The following is a 20327-nucleotide window of genomic DNA, read 5'->3' on the forward strand; positions in this document are numbered from 1 at the left end:
CATGACTGAGGAGAACATCACTGAGAAGGACATGCCCCGGTCAGGACATCACTGAGGAGGACATGACTGAGGAGGACATGACTGAGGAGGACATGACTGAGGAGGACATGACTGAGGAGGACATGACTGAGGAGGACATGACTGAGAAGGACATGACTGAGGAGAACATCACTGAGAAGGACATGCCCCGGTCAGGACATCACTGAGGAGGACATCACTGAGGAGGACATGACTGATGAGGACATGAATGAGGAGGACATGACTAAGGAGGACATGACTGAGGAGGATATGACTGAGGAGAACATGACTGAGGAGGACATCACTGAGGAGGACATGCCCTGGTCAGGACATCACATATAAACATATAGTGCACAAGTAATATCACCGCAGTGACTGGATACTAGTGCCATGCAGTGCACATGATACCTTCTGCCCCGGCTTATGCAGGTAGTAGATTTTTTTCTAGTCACTACATTTGCCCTGTGGGGGGTTGGGCTGTTGCCCCCTTAGACTCTTTGTGCCCGGGGCATTCTTGCTCTAGGGCTCTGGTTCTAGAATCTTCTGATACATAAGTCATTGCTCAGTCCTTCTCGGGGCAGTCCTGGCAGAGATGTTGTGCTTGGTCTGCAGAGCTTTAGAGCGCCCCCTACATTCAGGCTTGCAGGGTAGTGTCTGATGTTCTCCTGTATATACTGTATATGGCGGTGATACATCTGCATCAGGATGGCGGTGGTTACATCTTCTCACACACTAGGACATGAATAGAATGACAATGACTGCAGATAAGCGGCCGCCGTCCATGCACAGAAGGATCCGCGTCTCCGGGATGAGCCTGTTTGCTGCATCTTCAGGCACATCGAGCGCTCATCTTGTAAGGATTCCCCAATGTCTTCAGACGACGCTCAAAGCCGTCGCACATCGGAGAGCTCACTTACCAGTGACTGATACAAGTCTACATAACGTGAGGGTGTGCGGGGAATCTGGAGACCGCGCCAAACCCATCTGAAACTCAAGGAAATGGGGGCAACATGGTGGCTCAGTGGTTAGCAGTGCAGCCTTGCAGCGCTGGAGTCCTGGGTTCGAATCCTACCTAAGGCAACATCTGCAAGGAGTCTGTATGTTCTCCCTGTGTTTGCGTGGATTTCCTCCCATTCTACAAAGACATCCTGATCTAGGGCTCACAAAAGGGCCTGAGACCTCTGCCAGGACTAGACCTGCCGGTGTGTACAAGAAGCAAGACCTCTGCCAGGACTAGACCTGCCAGTGTGTAGACGGCCCGAGACCTCTGCCAGGACTAGACCTGCCGGTGTGTACAAGAAGCGAGACCTCTGCCAGGACTAGACCTGCCGGTGTGTAGACGGCCCGAGACCTCTGCCAGGACTAGACCTGCCAGTGTGTAGACGGCCCGAGACCTCTGCCAGGACTAGATCTGCCGGTGTGTAGATGGCCCGAGACCTCTGCCAGGACTAGACCTGCCAGTGTGTACAAGGCCTGAGCCCTCTGCCAGGACTAGACCTGCCGGTGTGTACAAGGCCTGAGACCTCTGCCAGGACTAGACCTGCCAGTGTGTACAAGGCCTGAGCCCTCTGCCAGGACTAGACCTGCCGGTGTGTACAAGGCCTGAGACCTCTGCCAGGACTAGACCTGCCAGTGTGTACAAGGCCTGAGCCCTCTGCCAGGACTAGACCTGCCGGTGTGTACAAGGCCTGAGACCTCTGCCGGTGTGTAGACGGCCGAGACCTCTGCCAGGACTAGACCTGCCGGTGTGTACAAGGCCTGAGACCTCTGCCGGTGTGTAGATGGCCTGAGACCTCTGCCAGGACTAGACCTGCCGGTGTGTACAAGGCCTGAGACCTCTGCCGGTGTGTACAAGGCCCGAGACCTCTGCCAGGACTAGACCTGCCAGTGTGTAGACGGCCCGAGACCTCTGCCAGGACTAGACCTGCCGGTGTGTACAAGAAGCGAGACCTCTGCCAGGACTAGACCTGCCGGTGTGTAGACGGCCCGAGACCTCTGCCAGGACTAGACCTGCCAGTGTGTAGACGGCCCGAGACCTCTGCCAGGACTAGATCTGCCGGTGTGTAGATGGCCCGAGACCTCTGCCAGGACTAGACCTGCCAGTGTGTACAAGGCCTGAGCCCTCTGCCAGGACTAGACCTGCCGGTGTGTACAAGGCCTGAGACCTCTGCCAGGACTAGACCTGCCAGTGTGTACAAGGCCTGAGCCCTCTGCCAGGACTAGACCTGCCGGTGTGTACAAGGCCTGAGACCTCTGCCAGGACTAGACCTGCCAGTGTGTACAAGGCCTGAGCCCTCTGCCAGGACTAGACCTGCCGGTGTGTACAAGGCCTGAGACCTCTGCCGGTGTGTAGACGGCCGAGACCTCTGCCAGGACTAGACCTGCCGGTGTGTACAAGGCCTGAGACCTCTGCCGGTGTGTAGATGGCCTGAGACCTCTGCCAGGACTAGACCTGCCGGTGTGTACAAGGCCTGAGACCTCTGCCGGTGTGTACAAGGCCCGAGACCTCTGCCAGGACTAGACCTGCCGGTGTGTACAAGGCCCGAGACCTCTGCTGGTGTTTAGATGGCTCGAGACCTCTGCCAGGACTAGACCTGCCGGTGTGTACAAGGCCTGAGACCTCTGCCGGTGTGTAGATGGCCTGAGACCTCTGCCAGGACTAGACCTGTCGGTGTGTACAAGGCCTGAGACCTCTGCCGGTGTGTACAAGGCCCGAGACCTCTGCCAGGACTAGACCTGCCGGTGTGTACAAGGCCCGAGACCTCTGCTGGTGTTTAGATGGCTCGAGACCTCTGCCAGGACTAGACCTGCTGAAACTTCTCTCCCTCCCTTCCAGTGATGTCTCCTTGCACCTCTGATGTCACCTCCATCCACCAGACCTGCTGACACTTCTTATACTCGCACTTCCGTCTCCTTCCATTTCCCTCTTGCTTTCTTCCCCTCACCCCGCTCCTTCCCCCATGGTGTTGTATAATACCCTTCCCTTCCACCCCCACCTATCTCCACCTCTTGGTGCACTACTTGGCGGGGCAGCTACTGATGGTTCATCACACAGTTCACATGGAATACAAACAATTATCAAACCGAGATGTCCATTAACTCATAGGAGCAGAATCATGAGACGAGGATTACGTGGCAGAGCAACAAGGACAAGCTGTGGTGAGGAGACCACAAAGTCTGTGTGCGGCCGCCCATAAGGAGGAAGCCTAGGAGGATAGGAGTAGTAGTCTGGGATCATAGTGGCGAGGCTCCTGACCACATCCTATGATGCCTCTCCAATGCTGGGGCCTGCAGGTAGCAGTAGTGTCACCCGGGGCACATCCTGGCAGTAGTAATGCTCCCTGAGCATGATGGTGGTTGGAGAGCCCACGATGGCTGGTGCAGGAAGGAGACGCAGGAGACAAGAACTGCAAAACACAGAAACTCAAGGTTATCACAGAAGCAACACAAGGTACAAGTGAAAAGCTTTCAGATATGGGGGGTCAGGACATGGGGTATTACACTGGACTGGGGCTGAACTGATAGATGGCACTTCCCGGGTGTCAGCCGGTGTCTACAGGGGGCAGAGTATGAACGCATTGGCCTCTGTATGTATGGGGAGAGCTAGCCACCATGGTCACGTGTGGTAGTCAGGGCATGTTCACATGGAGAGTGAATATGAGAAGTTCTATTTTATGTTACAGAATCCCTTTAATACAGATGTGGTCGGGGTTACAACGTCCAATCATTGCGGCCACTAGTGACATTGTTGTTTATTACATTGTGCCCATTTGTTACCCTGATGTTATTTGCTGCATTCAGTCCTTTGTGATGTTGTTGCCATTTATTACATTACATTTAACACATTGTTGTTTATTACATTGTTGCCGTTTATTACATTCTTGCGATTTGTTACCCTGATGTTATTTGCTGCGTTCCATCCTTTATTACATTGTTGTTGTTACATTGTTTCTATTTATTACATTGTTGTTGTGTATTAGATTGTTGCCATTTAATACATCGTCCTTTATTACATTGTTGTGACATTGTTTCTATTTATTAAATTGTTGCGATTTGTTACCCTTATGTTATTTGCTGTGTTCCGTCCTTTATTACATTGTTGTTGTTTATTAGATTGTTGCCATTTAATACATCGTCCTTTATTACATTGTTGTTGTTACATTGTTTCTATTTATTACATTGTTGCCGTTTATTACATTGTTGCAATTTGTTACCCTAATGTTATTTGCTGTGTTCCGTCCTTTATTACATTGTTGCCATTTTATACATCGTTCTTTATTACATTGTTGCCATTTATTACATTTGTTACCTTATTACTTGATAGACCTCTTGACATAATCTTCGGCCTCGGCCGTGCCTTCCCTGGCGCTGCGCTCCATCTGTTGTCGGCGACAATTCTTTGGGGTGATTCTATCGCAGCTATTCCTGAATTTCAGCATTACTGTAAACGATGGAAAATAAATTCCTGAAATCCGGTTGTTCTGCGTCTCGGATGGCAGGAGCTTAAATGAAATGATAAAACAAGAAGGGGTGCAGCGAAGGGTCTGTCAGAGAGGGGCGGCCGACAAGAGGGATGAGCCAGGCACAAATGTCTATTAGAAGCTTTCATTATAGATTGGAGTGTGGATAATGTATTGAGCGCTTGGCCATGGGGAGATAGGCTGGAGCTCGACGTGATGGATGACCTTGTAGGTGCAAGTGACAGGTGATGAACACGGGAAGAACACGACATGTCATGTGTATTCAGAGGAGCACGATGGGGCGCTGAGAATGGGATGGAAATAAAGGGGGGAGATACTGAGCAGCACCAGTACAGGACGCCCATGTGACATCCCCGACCCACCCTGGTCCTCCATTTTGCTATTGGGTGAGGAGTTGTGGGTGAGTTATAGGAGAAGGGCTGAGGATGGGGGGCCACACCTCCGGGGGTGCCCAGTCTGACATTAGCAGTGACCTCCCCTCGATCCTCTCCATCTCTGTAGTGACACCGCTCTCTCCACAGGCGACATTAGTGAGTTACCCCGGGGTAGCGCAGGGATCGGCACAGGGGGCTCCATTTTGTTTCTCGCACCGGGGGCGTTTCATGTCTCCAGTTGTGTGTCTTATGGACATTATAGATGGCGGCTGCTGATTCCTTTATAATATTCCCTCCTGAATGGCCGCACAGTGAATATGAATGTATGAAGTAATAGCAGTAACAAAGGCCGAGCGTGGCCGAGGATCCCGTCAGTATACAGAGGAGAGAGGACAGGGCTCAGATCTTGATTATATAACACCCGAGACATATAGAGAGACACAATCCATATGTGACATCCTAAGTAATGGCCACAACCAATGTATACCGACTACTATACTGAGCTATAGGGTATACAGCTGATTGTATATGGTGTCCTATCTACAGGTTGTGTCTTGTGGGGGTGCTGTTTGTATATGTTATGGGGGTACTGTGTCTATATTATAGGGGTGCAGTGTGTCTATTAGGGGAGTACTGTGTGTTTGGTATGGGGTACTACAGGCCTGTTGTTGGGGTGTTCTCATTGACCCCTGCAGTGAGACCTGATATGTGATGTGTCTGCTCGATGGCCGCCCCTGTGCTGAGGGGACATGTCGGGGTACTCTCTAATATATTTGGTGTATTATCAGACCCTCCAGAGGATCAGGAGATGTTCATTGTCCTCTCTGCGGCCTCCACCATTTAGATGAATGTCTCCAGTGTTCGACCCGTATCCCGCTGCCGGTGCCCCCTCTCCTCTGACTGCTCCGGTTTTGCTCCCTCTTGTCCCATTTTGCCTCCTAATGGCACCCGGCGTTCTTCGCTGTAATTGCTTTACTGGTTTTTCATCTCTTTGCTTCTGTATTATTAAATAAGAGTGTTCCCCTCCGCAGCAACACCACCCGCCCGCCCGCAGCTCCTGTCACATCTGGACATTGCAGTCCTATGTGACGTCAGGTACAAGACCTAGAAGAGTCATGATGGAGGTCACAGGACTACCGCCATCCTCTGCTCCTGACCTACCCCCATGTGTCCCGCAGTATATCCGCTACCGTCCCTGACAGTGCGAGGCCATGAGACCCTTCAGATCAGACACAGACAGCAAGGGGCCCCAATACAAGTACAGCAATGGGCCCCATAGAGCCCGGTGTCAGGACGTGGTTCCTCCATAGAGCCCAGTGTCAGGACGTGGTTCCTCCATAGAGCCCGGTGTCAGGACGTGATTCCTCAATAGAGCCCGGTGTCAGGACGTGGTTCCTCCATAGAGCCCAGTGTCAGGACGTGGTTCCCCCATAGAGCCTAGTGTAAGGACGTGGTTCCTCCTTACAGCCCGGTGTCAGGACGTGGTTCCTCCTTAGAGCCCGGTGTCAGGACGTGGTTCCTCCTTAGAGCCCGGTATCAGGACGTGGTTCCTCCTTAGAGCCCGGTGTCAGGACGTGGTTCCTCTTTAGAGTCCGTGTCAGGACGTGGTTCCTCCATAGACCCCGGTGTCAGGACGTGGTTCCTCCATAGACCCCGGTGTCAGGACGTGGTTCCTCCATAGAGCCCGGTGTCAGGACGTGGTTCCTCCATAGAGCCCGGTGTCAGGACGTGGTTCCTCCATAGAGCCCGGTGTCAGGACGTGGTTCCCCCATAGAGCCCAGTGTAAGGACGTGGTTCCTCCTTAGAGCCCGGTATCAGGACGTGGTTCCTCCTTAGAGCCCGGTGTCAGGACGTGGTTCCTCCTTAGAGCCCGTGTCAGGACGTGGTTCCTCCATAGACCCCGGTGTCAGGACGTGGTTCCTCCTTAGAGCCCGGTATCAGGACGTGGTTCCTCCTTAGAGCCCGGTGTCAGGACGTGGTTCCTCCTTAGAGCCCGTGTCAGGACGTGGTTCCTCCATAGACCCCGGTGTCAGGACGTGGTTCCTCCATAGAGCCCGGTGTCAGGACGTGGTTCCTCCATAGAGCCGGTGTCAGGACGTGGTTCCTCCATAGAGCCCGGTGTCAGGACGTGGTTCCTCCATAGAGCCCAGTGACAGGACGTGGTTCCTCCATAGAGCCCGGTGTCAGGACGCGGTTCCTCCTTAGAGCCCGGTGTCAGGACGCGGTTCCTCCTTAGAGCCCGGTGTCAGGACGCGGTTCCTCCTTAGAGCCCGGTGTCAGGACGTGGTTCCTCCTTAGAGCCCAGTGTCAGGACGTGGTTCCTCCTTAGAGCCCAGTGTCAGGACGTGGTTCCTCCTTAGAGCCCAGTGTCAGGACGTGGTTCCTCCTTAGAGCTCAGTGTCAGGACGTGGTTCCTCCTTAGAGCCCAGTGTCAGGACGTGGTTCCTCCTTAGAGCCCAGTGTCAGCACGTGGTTCCTCCTTAGAGCCCAGTGTCAGGACGTGGTTCCTCCTTAGAGCCCAGTGTAGGACGTGGTTCCTCCTTAGAGCCCAGTGTAGGACGTGGTTCCTCCTTAGAGCCCGGTGTCAGGACGTGGTTCCTCCTTAGAGCCCGGTGTCAGGACGTGGTTCCTCCTTAGAGCCCAGTGTCAGGACGTGGTTCCTCCTTAGAGCCCAGTGTCAGGACGTGGTTCCTCCTTAGAGCCCAGTGTCAGGACGTGGTTCCTCCTTAGAGCTCAGTGTCAGGACGTGGTTCCTCCTTAGAGCCCAGTGTCAGGACGTGGTTCCTCCTTAGAGCCCAGTGTCAGCACGTGGTTCCTCCTTAGAGCCCAGTGTCAGGACGTGGTTCCTCCTTAGAGCCCAGTGTAGGACGTGGTTCCTCCTTAGAGCCCAGTGTAGGACGTGGTTCCTCCTTAGAGCCCGGTGTCAGGACGTGGTTCCTCCTTAGAGCCCGGTGTCAGGACGTGGTTCCTCCTTAGAGCGCAGTGTCAGGACGTGGTTCTCCGAGGAGCCGCTTGCTGGATTCCACTGTGGTCTCCTCTTCCAGTCTCTGACGGCTTCTATCTTCTGTCACTTTGCGGCCGGTGTGTTGCTGCTGCAGATTCAGTCTTGTCAGGCCTTCTCCTCCCTGACGTGCCGCCATCTATCCCAGTACAGATAGTATCAGCCGGTGACGCCTCCTTCTGCTCAGAGCTGATTATTCGGCCTCTTCTTCTATCACATCGTAGTCCTCCCCTCAGCAGACATCGTGTATACTCCAGCGGGGGATTGTCCTCCTGTCACTGAGGTGTCGCCATCACGCAGCCCTTCTCTGTGCAGACGCATCTGCTGTCACATAGGCCTTTGTCCCCACACACGATATCTTGCCGTCCTGTATCTCAAGTGTCTGCCATCACCCGCCATCCCCATAAGCCATGTCACACAATGCAGATCCCACAACCAGACACAAATGTTCTAAAGGTGACACCTGTCCTGTACAAGGACCTTCACACTGGGACATTGTCCTGCAAAAACCACTCTGAGGAGACCAACAGTGGAGGAGAGCAATGCTCCGAGGAGACCACCTATGTCCTAGAGCAGATCATTCCCTGATATTTCCATTTTTCTCCCTGTGGAGACCACCTTCCTGTAGAGATCTTGTTCCTGTAGAGACCATTTTCTTCTAGAGACCTCCTTCCTCTAGAGACCACCTTCCTCTAGAGACTACCTTCCTGTAGAGACCTCCTTCCTGTAGACACCACCTTCCTGTAGAGACCTCCTTCCTGTAGAGACCTCATTCCTGTAGAGACCTCCTTCATGTAGACACCACCTTCTTCTTGTAGAGACCTCCTTCCTGTAGACACCACCTTCTTCTTGTAGAGACCTCCTTCCTGTAGACACCACCTTCTTCTTGTAGAGACCACCTTCCTGTAGACACCACCTTCTTGTAGACACCACCTTCCTGTAGACACCACCTTCTTCTTGTAGAGACCTCCTTCCTGTAGACACCACCTTCTTCCTGTAGAGACCTCCTTCCTGTAGACACCACCTTCCTGTAGAGACCTCCTTCCTGTAGAGACCTCCTTCCTGTAGAGACCACCTTCCTGTAGAGTCCTCCTTCCTGTAGACACCACCTTCCTGTAGAGAACTCCTTCCTCTTGAGATCTCCTTCCTGTAGAGACCATGTTCTTCTAGAGACCTCCTTCCTGTAGACACAACCTTCTTCTTGTAGAGACCACCTTCCTGTAGAGACCTCCTTCCTGTAGACACCACCTTCCTGTAGAGACCTCCTTCCTGTAGAGACCACCTTCCTGTTGAGACCACCTTCCTGTAGAGACCACCTTCCTGTAGAGACCTCCTTCCTGTAGAGACCTCCTTCCTGTAGAGACCTCCTTCCTATAGAGACCACCTTCCTGTAGAGACCTCCTTCCTGTAGACACCACCTTCCTGTAGACACCACCTTCATGTAGAGACCTCCTTCTTGTAGAGACCTCCTTCCTGTAGACACCACCTCCTTCCTGTAGAGACCACCTTCCTGTAGAGACCACCTTCCGGTAGAGACCTCCTTCCTGTAGAGACCTCCTTCCTGTAGACACCACCTTCCTGTAGAGACCACCTTCCTGTAGACACCACCTTCTTCCTGTAGAGACCTCCTTCCTGTAGAGACCACCTTCCTATAGAGACCTCCTTCCTGTAGAGACCTCCTTCCTGTAGAGACCTCCTTCCTGTAGAGACCTCCTTCCTGTAGAGACCACCTTCCTATAGAGACCTCCTTCCTGTAGAGACCTCCTTCCTGTAGAGACCTCCTTCCGGTAGAGACCTCCTTCCTGTAGAGACCTCCTTCCTGTAGACACCACCTTCCTGTAGAGACCACCTTCCTGTAGACACCACCTTCTTCCTGTAGAGACCACCTTCCTGTAGAGACCACCTTCCTATAGAGACCTCCTTCCTGTAGAGACCTCCTTCCTGTAGAGACCTCCTTCCTGTAGAGACCACCTTCCTATAGAGACCTCCTTCCTGTAGAGACCTCCTTCCTGTAGAGACCTCCTTCCTGTAGAGACCTCCTTCCTGTAGAGACCTCCTTCCTGTAGACACCACCTTCCTGTAGAGACCTCCTTCCTGTAGAGACCTCCTTCCTGTAGAGACCTCCTTCCTGTAGAGACCTCCTTCCTGTAGAGACCTCCTTCCTGTAGAGACCTCCTTCCTGTAGAGACCTCCTTCCTGTAGACACCACCTTCCTGTAGAGACCTCCTTCCTGTAGAGACCTCCTTCCTGTAGAGACCTCCTTCCTGTAGAGACCTCCTTCCTGTAGAGACCTCCTTCCTGTAGAGACATCCTTTGTCCTAGAGCAGATCCTTCCATGACACTTCCGGCCCTGGATGTTACTTTCTGTAGTTTTGGAGGTCACCTCCATGTATATGTGACTGCACTTCTATCCTACCCTTACTGGTCAGTGTCACTGGTCGGTGTCCGCTGCGTCGTGGACCTGTCACATGTGGACATATTCCTGTAGATGGAAGTTTTGGTAAATGATGACTCAATATAGTGGTCACGTGTTTGATGAGACTTCTTAACCATTGACCAATTGGCCACAAGACGTCCATACTCTGACCTCACCGTATCCATAGTTGGTGGCTTGTCGGACACGTGTGTGTGTGTGTGTGTGTGTGTGTGTGGGGGGGGGACAGTAGGGCTGGTGACGTGGCTGATGGAGGCATCTAGAGTAGCTTCAGAGATATATCTGCACCAATCTGCCGCTGTCTATGACTTGGTTTTCGCACTGTGATGTTTGATCTCCTAATGATGTCTCCGTGTTCCTTGTCCCCCAGGTGGTGTCAGCCTGGCTGCGCCTCGATCCGTCTCCATGAGGAGTAGAAGAAGATGCTGCAACCTGAGCTGGGAGCTCCGCTCCTCCTGCTGCTCCTGAGCCTCACCACGCCTGGTGCCTCGCTGCTCTCATCTCTACGTGTCGGTAAGAAGTGATGTGGTCTACTGTATGATAACACCTCAGCTGCTGCAGAACCTCCTAATACACCTCAGCTGCTGCAGAACCTCATACTATACACCTCAGCTGCTGCAGAACCTCATACTATACACCTCAGCTGCTGCAGAACCTCCTAATACACCTCAGCTGCTGCAGAACCTCATACTATACACCTCAGCTGCTGCAGAACCTCATACTATACACCTCAGCTGCTGCAGAACCTCCTAATACACCTCAGCTGCTGCAGAACCTCATACTATACATCTCAGCTGCTGCAGAACCTCATACTATACACCTCAGCTGCTGCAGAACCTCATCATACACCTCAGCTGCTGCAGAACCTCATACTATACACCTCAGCTGCTGCAGAACCTCATACTATACACCTCAGCTGCTGCAGAACCTCATACTATACACCTCAGCTGCTGCAGAACCTCCTAATACACCTCAGCTGCTGCAGAACCTCATACTATACACCTCAGCTGCTGCAGAACCTCATACTATACACCTCAGCTGCTGCAGAACCTCATACTATACACCTCAGCTGCTGCAGAACCTCATACTATACACCTCAGCTGCTGCAGAACCTCATACTATACACCTCAGCTGCTGCAGAACCTCCTAATACACCTCAGCTGCTGCAGAACCTCATACTATACACCTCAGCTGCTGCAGAACCTCCTAATACACCTCAGCTGCTGCAGAACCTCATCATACACCTCAGCTGCTGCAGAACCTCATCATACACCTCAGCTGCTGCAGAACCTCATCATACACCTCAGCTGCTGCAGAACCTCATAATACACACCTCAGCTGCTGCAGAACCTCCTAATACACCTCAGCTGCTGCAGAACCTCATCATACACCTCAGCTGCTGCAGAACCTCCTAATACATCTCAGCTGCTGCAGAACCTCATCATACACCTCAGCTGCTGCAGAACCTCATAGTACACCTGAGCTGCTGCAGAACTTCATCATACACCTCAGCTGCTGCAGAACCTCCTGATCCATACAATATGTAACCCTGAGTGTGTACCGGGCAGTTAGGTCCTGTAGCCCCTGCACCCCCCTCCCCCATGTCTGGTTGCTCCATTCTGTCCCTTACATTAACCCCTGGCACGCTGCAGCGCTCCCCTGACGTGCAGTTGCTCTTGGCATTGGGCGAGTGTCTGGACAAATCACTTCCTGGCTTTGGCAGCTTTCGCCGGCGGCTCATCAGATGTTCGGCCAGATTGCCAAAGGTTGTCGGGGAAAACTGGAAGAAAGCGGCATCTACAGTAAGTGACCTCCAGAGAGTGAAGCGCGCCGGCTCCGAAACCTCAGCCCCGCACCAGTACATGGCGGATTTATCTCACCGATTCCTCCAAAGGTGATATTTTAGCTGAGGAAACATCCAATATGTCAGTGACCCCTATACGGCCACGAGGACCGGTCAGGCTATATACGGCCACAAGGACCGGTCAGGCTATATACGGCCACGAGGACCGGTCAGGCTATATACGGCCACGAACACTGGTCAGGCTATATACGGCCACGAGGACCGGTCAGGCTATATACGGCCACGAGGACCAGTCAGGCTATATACGGCCACAAGGACCGGTCAGGCTATATACGGCCACGAGGACCAGTCAGGCTATATACGGCCACGAGGACCGGTCAGGCTATATACGGCCACGAGGACCGGTCAGGCTATATACGGCCACGAGGACCGGTCAGGCTATATACGGCCACGAGGACCGGTCAGGCTATATACGGCCACGAGGACCGGTCAGGCTATATACGGCCACGAGGACCGGTCAGGCTATATACGGCCACGAGGACCGGTCAGGCTATATACGGCCACGAGGACCGGTCAGGCTATATACGGCCACGAGGATCGGTCAGGCTATATACGGCCACGAGGACCGGTCAGGCTATATACGGCCACAAGGACCAGTCAGGCTATATACGGCCATGAGGACTGGTCAGGCTATATATGGCCACGAGGACTGGACAGACTATATGGCCACAAGGACTGGTGAGAATATATACGGCCACGAGGACTGGTCAGGCTATATGGCCACGAAGACTGGTCAGGCTATATACGGCCACGAGGACCGGTCAGGCTATATGGCCACGAAGACTGGTCAGGCTACATATGGCCACGAGGACCGGTCAGGCTATATACGGCCACGAGGACTGGTCAGGCTATATGGCCACGAAGACTGGTCAGGCTATATACGGCCACGAGGACCGGTCAGGCTATATGGCCACGAAGACTGGTCAGGCTATATACGGCCACGAGGACCGGTCAGGCTATATACAGCCACGAGGACTGGTCAGGCTATATATGGCCACAAGGACTGGTCAGGCTATATACGGCCACGAGGACTGGTCAGGCTATATATGCCCACAAGGAAACAAGGAGAGACCCCGAGCCGATCCTCGTGTAGTATCACAGGGGGTCTGCTCACCTGGTTGGGTTGCGATGGAGCCTTCAGACACAAGTCAGTGCTGGACAGTCCAATGGGCAGCGGCTGCAGTGACGTCACAAGGATGTAATACATGGAGGCAACGGATGGACCGACCAGTCTGGGACACAGAAGGGAGGACAGCGCTGCCCCGGACACACCAGACACCTCTTTATTACTGGAAGGAGAACATGACACAACGTTTCCAGAAGCCAGATATACTAGCCGAGGTCATAAGTACTAATATACCGTGTCAGAGCTCCCCCGCCCAAATAACACAGCAAGAGCGAAGGATGGAGACCAGATACACCAGGGACAGGAACACCCCCATCCAGATTCCTACCTATAGACCACGTGTGGCCTGAGGATACAAAACATATTGGCCACAAATATTACATAGAGATCTCTAAGCCAACGAGTGGCCTGACCTGGTCTGCATGGCTCAAGGGTCGTCTATGTAAGGCTCATTGGTGGGAGTGGGGGGAGGGGAGACATTTCCACAGAAGACCCAGGACACTGAGCTAGCCTGTGCAGGCCCGAGTCGGTGTCTGTGGTATCTCATAGCGCATGCGTAGGGAAATGGACACTTGTGCATGCACATGAGGGCTCAAAGCCCCGTCGGTGAGAGACTAAGTCCGTCCAGTGGCGAAGAGAAATTACTAGGAGAGGCCGCTCTACCCTGGAGGAGTGCAGAGAAGCGGCCATGTCTTCTGAGACGTTTCTGTCCTCACTGTAGCATCTCTTTTGGAGTGAGCGGCCGCCTCCTGCAGAGGAATATTTCTGGCCCCGATCCCGGCGCACTCTCTAGGACACCATATTGGCTCCCGCACAATATACGTTTCCCCCATGACAGTCCTTTGGACGTCGCTCGATGCCGCGTCTCGGGGAACACTCCGCCTTCTCCAGATAACTTAGAAAGCTTTCGAGCTCATTCTCTGCCGACTACTAAGATGTTTCTCCAGGATTCGGAGGCGGCGCTCACCGGGAATTCATTATGACCGGAGACTACGACAAGAGAACGCCGAATCATAATAAGACTCTGCCCGATCCTCCGGATATTGGAGATGACTCCACTGAACTAGAGAGCCTCAAGATCTGCAATCCTGCACTAGACTCCCTCAGATCTGTCACCGAACATGGCGCCATCGTCTTCCTGGTAACCTATGAACACGTCTGGTGAAGACAATCCATAACTTCATCCTCACTTGCTATTTGTCATAGTCCATTTTTGGTTGAGGCCTAACCCTGCTCCCCGTGCCCGCATCTCACTCCAAGACATCAGTGGTGATCAGTGTTTTCTGCCATTTTCTTCTTGATATTTAATAATGCATCTGAGTCCCGTGATCTGAGTCCCGTGATCTGAGTCCCGTGATCTGAGGCCCGTGATCTGAGTCCCGTGATCTGAGGCCCCGTGATCTGAGGTCCGTGATATGAAGCCTGTGATCTGAGGACTGTGATCTGAGGCCCCGTGATCTGAGCCCCGTGATCTGAGGCCCCGTGATCTGAGTCCTGTGATCTGAGGCCCCGTGATCTGAGGCCCGTGATCTGAGTCCTGTGATCTGAGGCCCCATGATCTGAGGCCCCGTGATCTGAGCCCCGTGATCTGAGGCCCCGTGATCTGAGTCCTGTGATCTGAGGCCCCGTGATCTGAGGCCCCGTGATCTGAGCCCCGTGATCTGAGTCCTGTGATCTGAGCCCCGTGATCTGAGGCCCGTGATCTGAGGCCCGTGATCTGAGGCCCCGTGATCTGAGGCCCCGTGATCTGAGGCCCCGTGATCTGAGCCCCGTGATATGAAGCCTGTGATCTGAGGTCCGTGATATGAAGCCTGTGATCTGAGGACTGTGATCTGAGGCCCCGTGATCTGAGGCCCCGTGATCTGAGGCCCGTGATATGAAGCCTGTGATCTGAGGTCCGTGATATGAAGCCTGTGATCTGAGGACTGTGATCTGAGGCCCCGTGATCTGAGGCCCGTGATCTGAGGCCCGTGATCTGAGGCCCCGTGATCTGAGGCCCCGTGATCTGAGGCCCCGTGATCTGAGGCCCGTGATATGAAGCCTGTGATCTGAGGTCCGTGATATGAAGCCTGTGATCTGAGGCCCGTGATCTGAGGCCCCGTGATCTGAGGCCCGTGATCTGAGGCCCCGTGATCTGAGTCCTGTGATCTGAGGCCCCGTGATCTGAGGCCCCGTGATCTGAGTCCTGTGATCTGAGGCCCCGTGATCTGAGTCCTGTGATCTGAGCCCCGTGATCTGAGGCCCGTGATCTGAGGCCCGTGATCTGAGGCCCAGTGATCTGAGGCCCCGTGATCTGAGGCCCCGTGATCTGAGGCCCCGTGATCTGAGCCCCGTGATCTGAGGTCCATGATCTGAGTCCTGTGATCTGAGCCCTGTGATCTGAGGCCCCATGATCTGAGGTCCCGCTGAGGCCCCATGATCTGAGGCCCCATGATCTGAGGCCCCATGATCTGAGTCCTGTGATCTGAGGCCCCGTGATCTGAGCCCCGCGATATAAGGCCTGTGATCTGAGGCCCGGTGATCTGAGTCTTGTGATCTGAGGCTTCGTGATCTGAGGCCCCGTGATCTGAGCCCTGTGATCTGATGCTCCATGATCTGAGCCCTGTGATCTGAGGCCCGTGATCTGAGGCCCCGAGATCTGGAGGTTCCACCACTTCAGAGAGGGTCTCCTTGTCCCTGGAGGTTCCACCAATTCAGAGAGGGTCTCCTTTTCCTTGGAGGTCCCACCACTTCAGAGAGGGTCTCCTTTTCCCTGGAGGTCCCACCACTTCAAAGAGGGTCTCCTTGTCCCTGGAGGACCCACCAATTCAGAGAGGGTCTCTTTGTCCCTGGAGATTCCACCACTTCAGAGAGGGTCCCCTTGTCCCTGGAGGACCCACCAATTCAGAGAGGGTCTCCTTGTCCCTGGAGGTTCCACCACTTCAGAGAGGGTCCCCTTGTCCCTGGAGGTTCCACCACTTCAGAGAGGGTCTCCTTGTCCCTGGAGGTTCCACCACTTCAGAGAGGGTCTCGTAAGGACACCCCACGTCCAAGGATTATATAGATGTGCTATTGATCTCAGTGTGTACCATGTAATGCTTCTTTTATCCTGCGGTGGCGCTGCAGAGAGATCGAGCACTAGATCCTGAATGTCCCAGATCATGGCCAGAATTTTCGAACAACCCACCTATGAAGTTCTTCAACGAATCCTGGACTGACCCGAGAGGTGGTAGAGGGCAGCAGTGGCCATTACCAGGAAGGTCCTACCCTAGAGCCCCCACCACAGCAGCACAGAGGAAGGTGCCTGGAAGCTGTGCCTATAATTGGTGTATGAGTGGGCTCCAGGCAGAGGAGCGGCCGCGCCGGGGGCTTATTACCAGGGTGGGGCGGCTATTGTATGTTTTGTGTTCTGCGTTTTGCCTCATAAAAGCCGAAATATAAAGACACAGATTTAATTCTCCACAATTATCACATCAAAGAGGCCGAAGAAAGAGACGAGATGAAAAGCTTCAAAGGGTCCGAGACCCTCCCCCAAATCACCACCGACTCCGAGCGAGGGGACGAGCCGAAACCTCCAGACACAGGGAAAGAGAAGGATCAACATAGTCACTACATAGGGGCCTAAACCCCAGAGAGGGCAAAGAGGAGCGCAGCTCTGGGGGATAATACAGGATAAGTAATGTAATGTATGTACACAGTGACTGCACCAGCAGAATAGTGAGCGCAGCTCTGGAGTATAATACAGGATAAGTATTGTAATGTATGTACACAGTGACTGCTCCAGCAGAATAGTGAGCGCAGCTCTGGAGTATAATACAGGATAAGTAATGTAATGTATGTACACAGTGACTGTACCAGCAGAATAGTGAGCGCAGCTCTGGAGTATAATACAGGATAAGTAATGTAATGTATGTACACAGTGACTGCACCAGCAGAATAGTGAGCGCAGCTCTGGGGTATAATACAGGATAAGTAATGTAATGTATGTACACAGTGACTGCACCAGCAGAATAGTGAGCGCAGCTCTGGAGTATAATACAGGATAAGTAATGTAATGTATGTACACAGTGACTGTACCAGCAGAATAGTGAGCGCAGCTCTGGAGGATAATACAGGATAAGTAATGTAATGTATGTACACAGTGACTGTACCAGCAGAATAGTGAGCGCAGCTCTGGAGTATAATACAGGATAAGTAATGTAATGTATGTACACAGTGACTGTACCAGCAGAATAGTGAGCGCAGCTCTGGAGTATAATACAGGATAAGTAATGTAATGTATGTACACAGTGACTGCACCAGCAGAATAGTGAGCGCAGCTCTGGGGTATAATACAGGATAAGTAATGTAATGTATGTACACAGTGACTGCACCAGCAGAATAGTGAGCGCAGCTCTGGAGTATAATACAGGATAAGTAATGTAATGTATGTACACAGTGACTGCACCAGCAGAATAGTGAGCGCAGCTCTGGAGGATAATACAGGATAAGTAATGTAATGTATGTACACAGTGACTGTACCAGCAGAATAGTGAGCGCAGCTCTGGGGTATAATACAGGATAAGTAATGTAATGTATGTACACAGTGACTGTACCAGCAGAATAGTGAGCGCAGCTCTGGAGTATAATACAGGATAAGTAATGTATGTACACAGTGACTGCACCAGCAGAATAGTGAGTGCAGCTCTGGAGGATAATACAGGATAAGTAATGTAATGTATGTACACAGTGACTGTACCAGCAGAATAGTGAGCGCAGCTCTGGAGTATAATACAGGATAAGTAATGTAATGTATGTACACAGTGACTGCACCAGCAGAATAGTGAGCGCAGCTCTGGAGTATAATACAGGATAAGTAATGTAATGTATGTACACAGTGACTGCACCAGCAGAATAGTGAGTGCAGCTCTGGAGTATAATACAGGATAAGTAATGTAATGTATGTACACAGTGACTGCACCAGCAGAATAGTGAGCGCATCTCTGGAGTATAATACAGGATAAGTAATGTAATGTATGTACACAGTGACTGTACCAGCAGAATAGTGAGCGCAGCTCTGGGGTATAATACAGGATAAGTAATGTATGTACACAGTGACTGCACCGGCAGAATAGTGAGCGCAGCTCTGCAGTATAATACAGGATAAGTAATGTAATGTATGTACACAGTGACTGTACCAGCAGAATAGTGAGCGCAGCTCTGGAGTATAATACAGGATAAGTAATGTAATGTATGTACACAGTGACTGCACCATCAGAATAGTGAGCGCAGCTCTGGAGTATAATACAGGATAAGTAATGTAATGTATGTACACAGTGACTGTACCAGCAGAATAGTGAGCGCAGCTCTGGAGTATAATACAGGATAAGTAATGTAATGTATGTACACAGTGACTGTCCGAGCAGAATAGTGAGCGCAGCTCTGGGGTATAATACAGGATAAGTAATGTAATGTATGTACACAGTGACTGTACCAGCAGAATAGTGAGCGCAGCTCTGGAGTGTAATACAGGATAAGTAATGTAATGTATGTACACAGTGACTGCACCAGTAGAATAGTGAGTGCAGCTCTGGAGTATAATACAGGATAAGTAATGTAATGTATGCACACAGTGACTGTACCAGCAGAATAGTGAGCGCAGCTCTGGAGTATAATACAGGATAAGTAATGTATGTACACAGTGACTGTACCAGCAGAATAGTGAGCGCAGCTCTGGAGTATAATACAGGATAAGTAATGTAATGTATGCACACAGTGACTGTACCAGCTGAATAGTGAGCGCAGCTCTGGAGTATAATACAGGATAAGTAATGTAATGTATGTACACAGTGACTGCACCAGTAGAATAGTGAGCGCAGCTCTGGAGTAGAATACAGGATAAGTAATGTAATGTATGCACACAGTGACTGTACCAGCTGAATAGTGAGCGCAGCTCTGGAGTATAATACAGGATAAGTAATGTAATGTATGTACACAGTGACTGCACCAGTAGAATAGTGAGCGCAGCTCTGGGGTATAATACAGGATAAGTAATGTATGTACACAGTGACTGTACCAGCAGAATAGTGAGCGCAGCTCTGGAGTATAATACAGGATAAGTAATGTAATGTATGTACACAGTGACTGCACCAGTAGAATAGTGAGCGCAGCTCTGGAGTATAATACAGGATAAGTAATGTAATGTATGCACACAGTGACTGTACCAGCAGAATAGTGAGCGCAGCTCTGGAGTATAATACAGGATAAGTAATGTAATGTATGTACACAGTGACTGTACCAGCAGAATAGTGAGCGCAGCTCTGGAGTATAATACAGGATAAGTAATGTAATGTATGTACACAGTGACTGTACCAGCAGAATAGTGAGCGCAGCTCTGGAGTATAATACAGGATAAGTAATGTAATGTATGTACACAGTGACTATACCAGCAGAATAGTGAGCGCAGCTCTGGAGTATAATACAGGATAAGTAATGTAATGTATGTACACAGTGACTGCACCAGCAGAATAGTGAGCGCAGCTCTGGAGTATAATACAGGATAAGTAATGTAATGTATGCACACAGTGACTGTACCAGCAGAATAGTGAGCGCAGCTCTGGAGTATAATACAGGATAAGTAATGTATGTACACAGTGACTGCACCAGCAGAATAGTGAGCGCAGCTCTGGAGTATAATACAGGATAAGTAATGTATGTACACAGTGACTGTACCAGCAGAATAGTGAGCGCAGCTCTGGAGTATAATACAGGATAAGTAATGTAATGTATGTACACAGTGACTGTACCAGCAGAATAGTGAGCGCAGCTCTGGAGTATAATACAGGATAAGTAATGTAATGTATGCACACAGTGACTGTACCAGCAGAATAGTGAGCGCAGCTCTGGAGTATAATACAGGATAAGTAATGTAATGTATGTACACAGTGACTGCACCAGCAGAATAGTGAGCGCAGCTCTGGAGTGTAATACAGGATAAGTAATGTAATGTATGTACACAGTGACTGCACCAGTAGAATAGTGAGTGCAGCTCTGGAGTATAATACAGGATAA

At 51.6% G+C, this 20327-nt stretch overlaps 1 protein-coding gene across 1 annotated transcript in view; it reads left to right on the forward strand.

Annotated features, from left to right (window-relative positions):
* Positions 1-20327, forward strand: part of GRIK5 (glutamate ionotropic receptor kainate type subunit 5) — a 313335-nt gene that overhangs the window by 122577 nt on the left and 170431 nt on the right. The window contains exon 2 of the mRNA XM_075278006.1: positions 10679-10821. Within this exon, the coding sequence (XP_075134107.1) occupies positions 10731-10821 (91 nt within the window). The 5' untranslated portion in view covers positions 10679-10730. The remainder of the gene's footprint in view (positions 1-10678; positions 10822-20327) is intronic.

The sequence above is a fragment of the Leptodactylus fuscus genome, chromosome 6 (genome assembly GCF_031893055.1).
Source record: "Leptodactylus fuscus isolate aLepFus1 chromosome 6, aLepFus1.hap2, whole genome shotgun sequence".
Lineage (NCBI taxonomy): Eukaryota > Metazoa > Chordata > Amphibia > Anura > Leptodactylidae > Leptodactylus > Leptodactylus fuscus.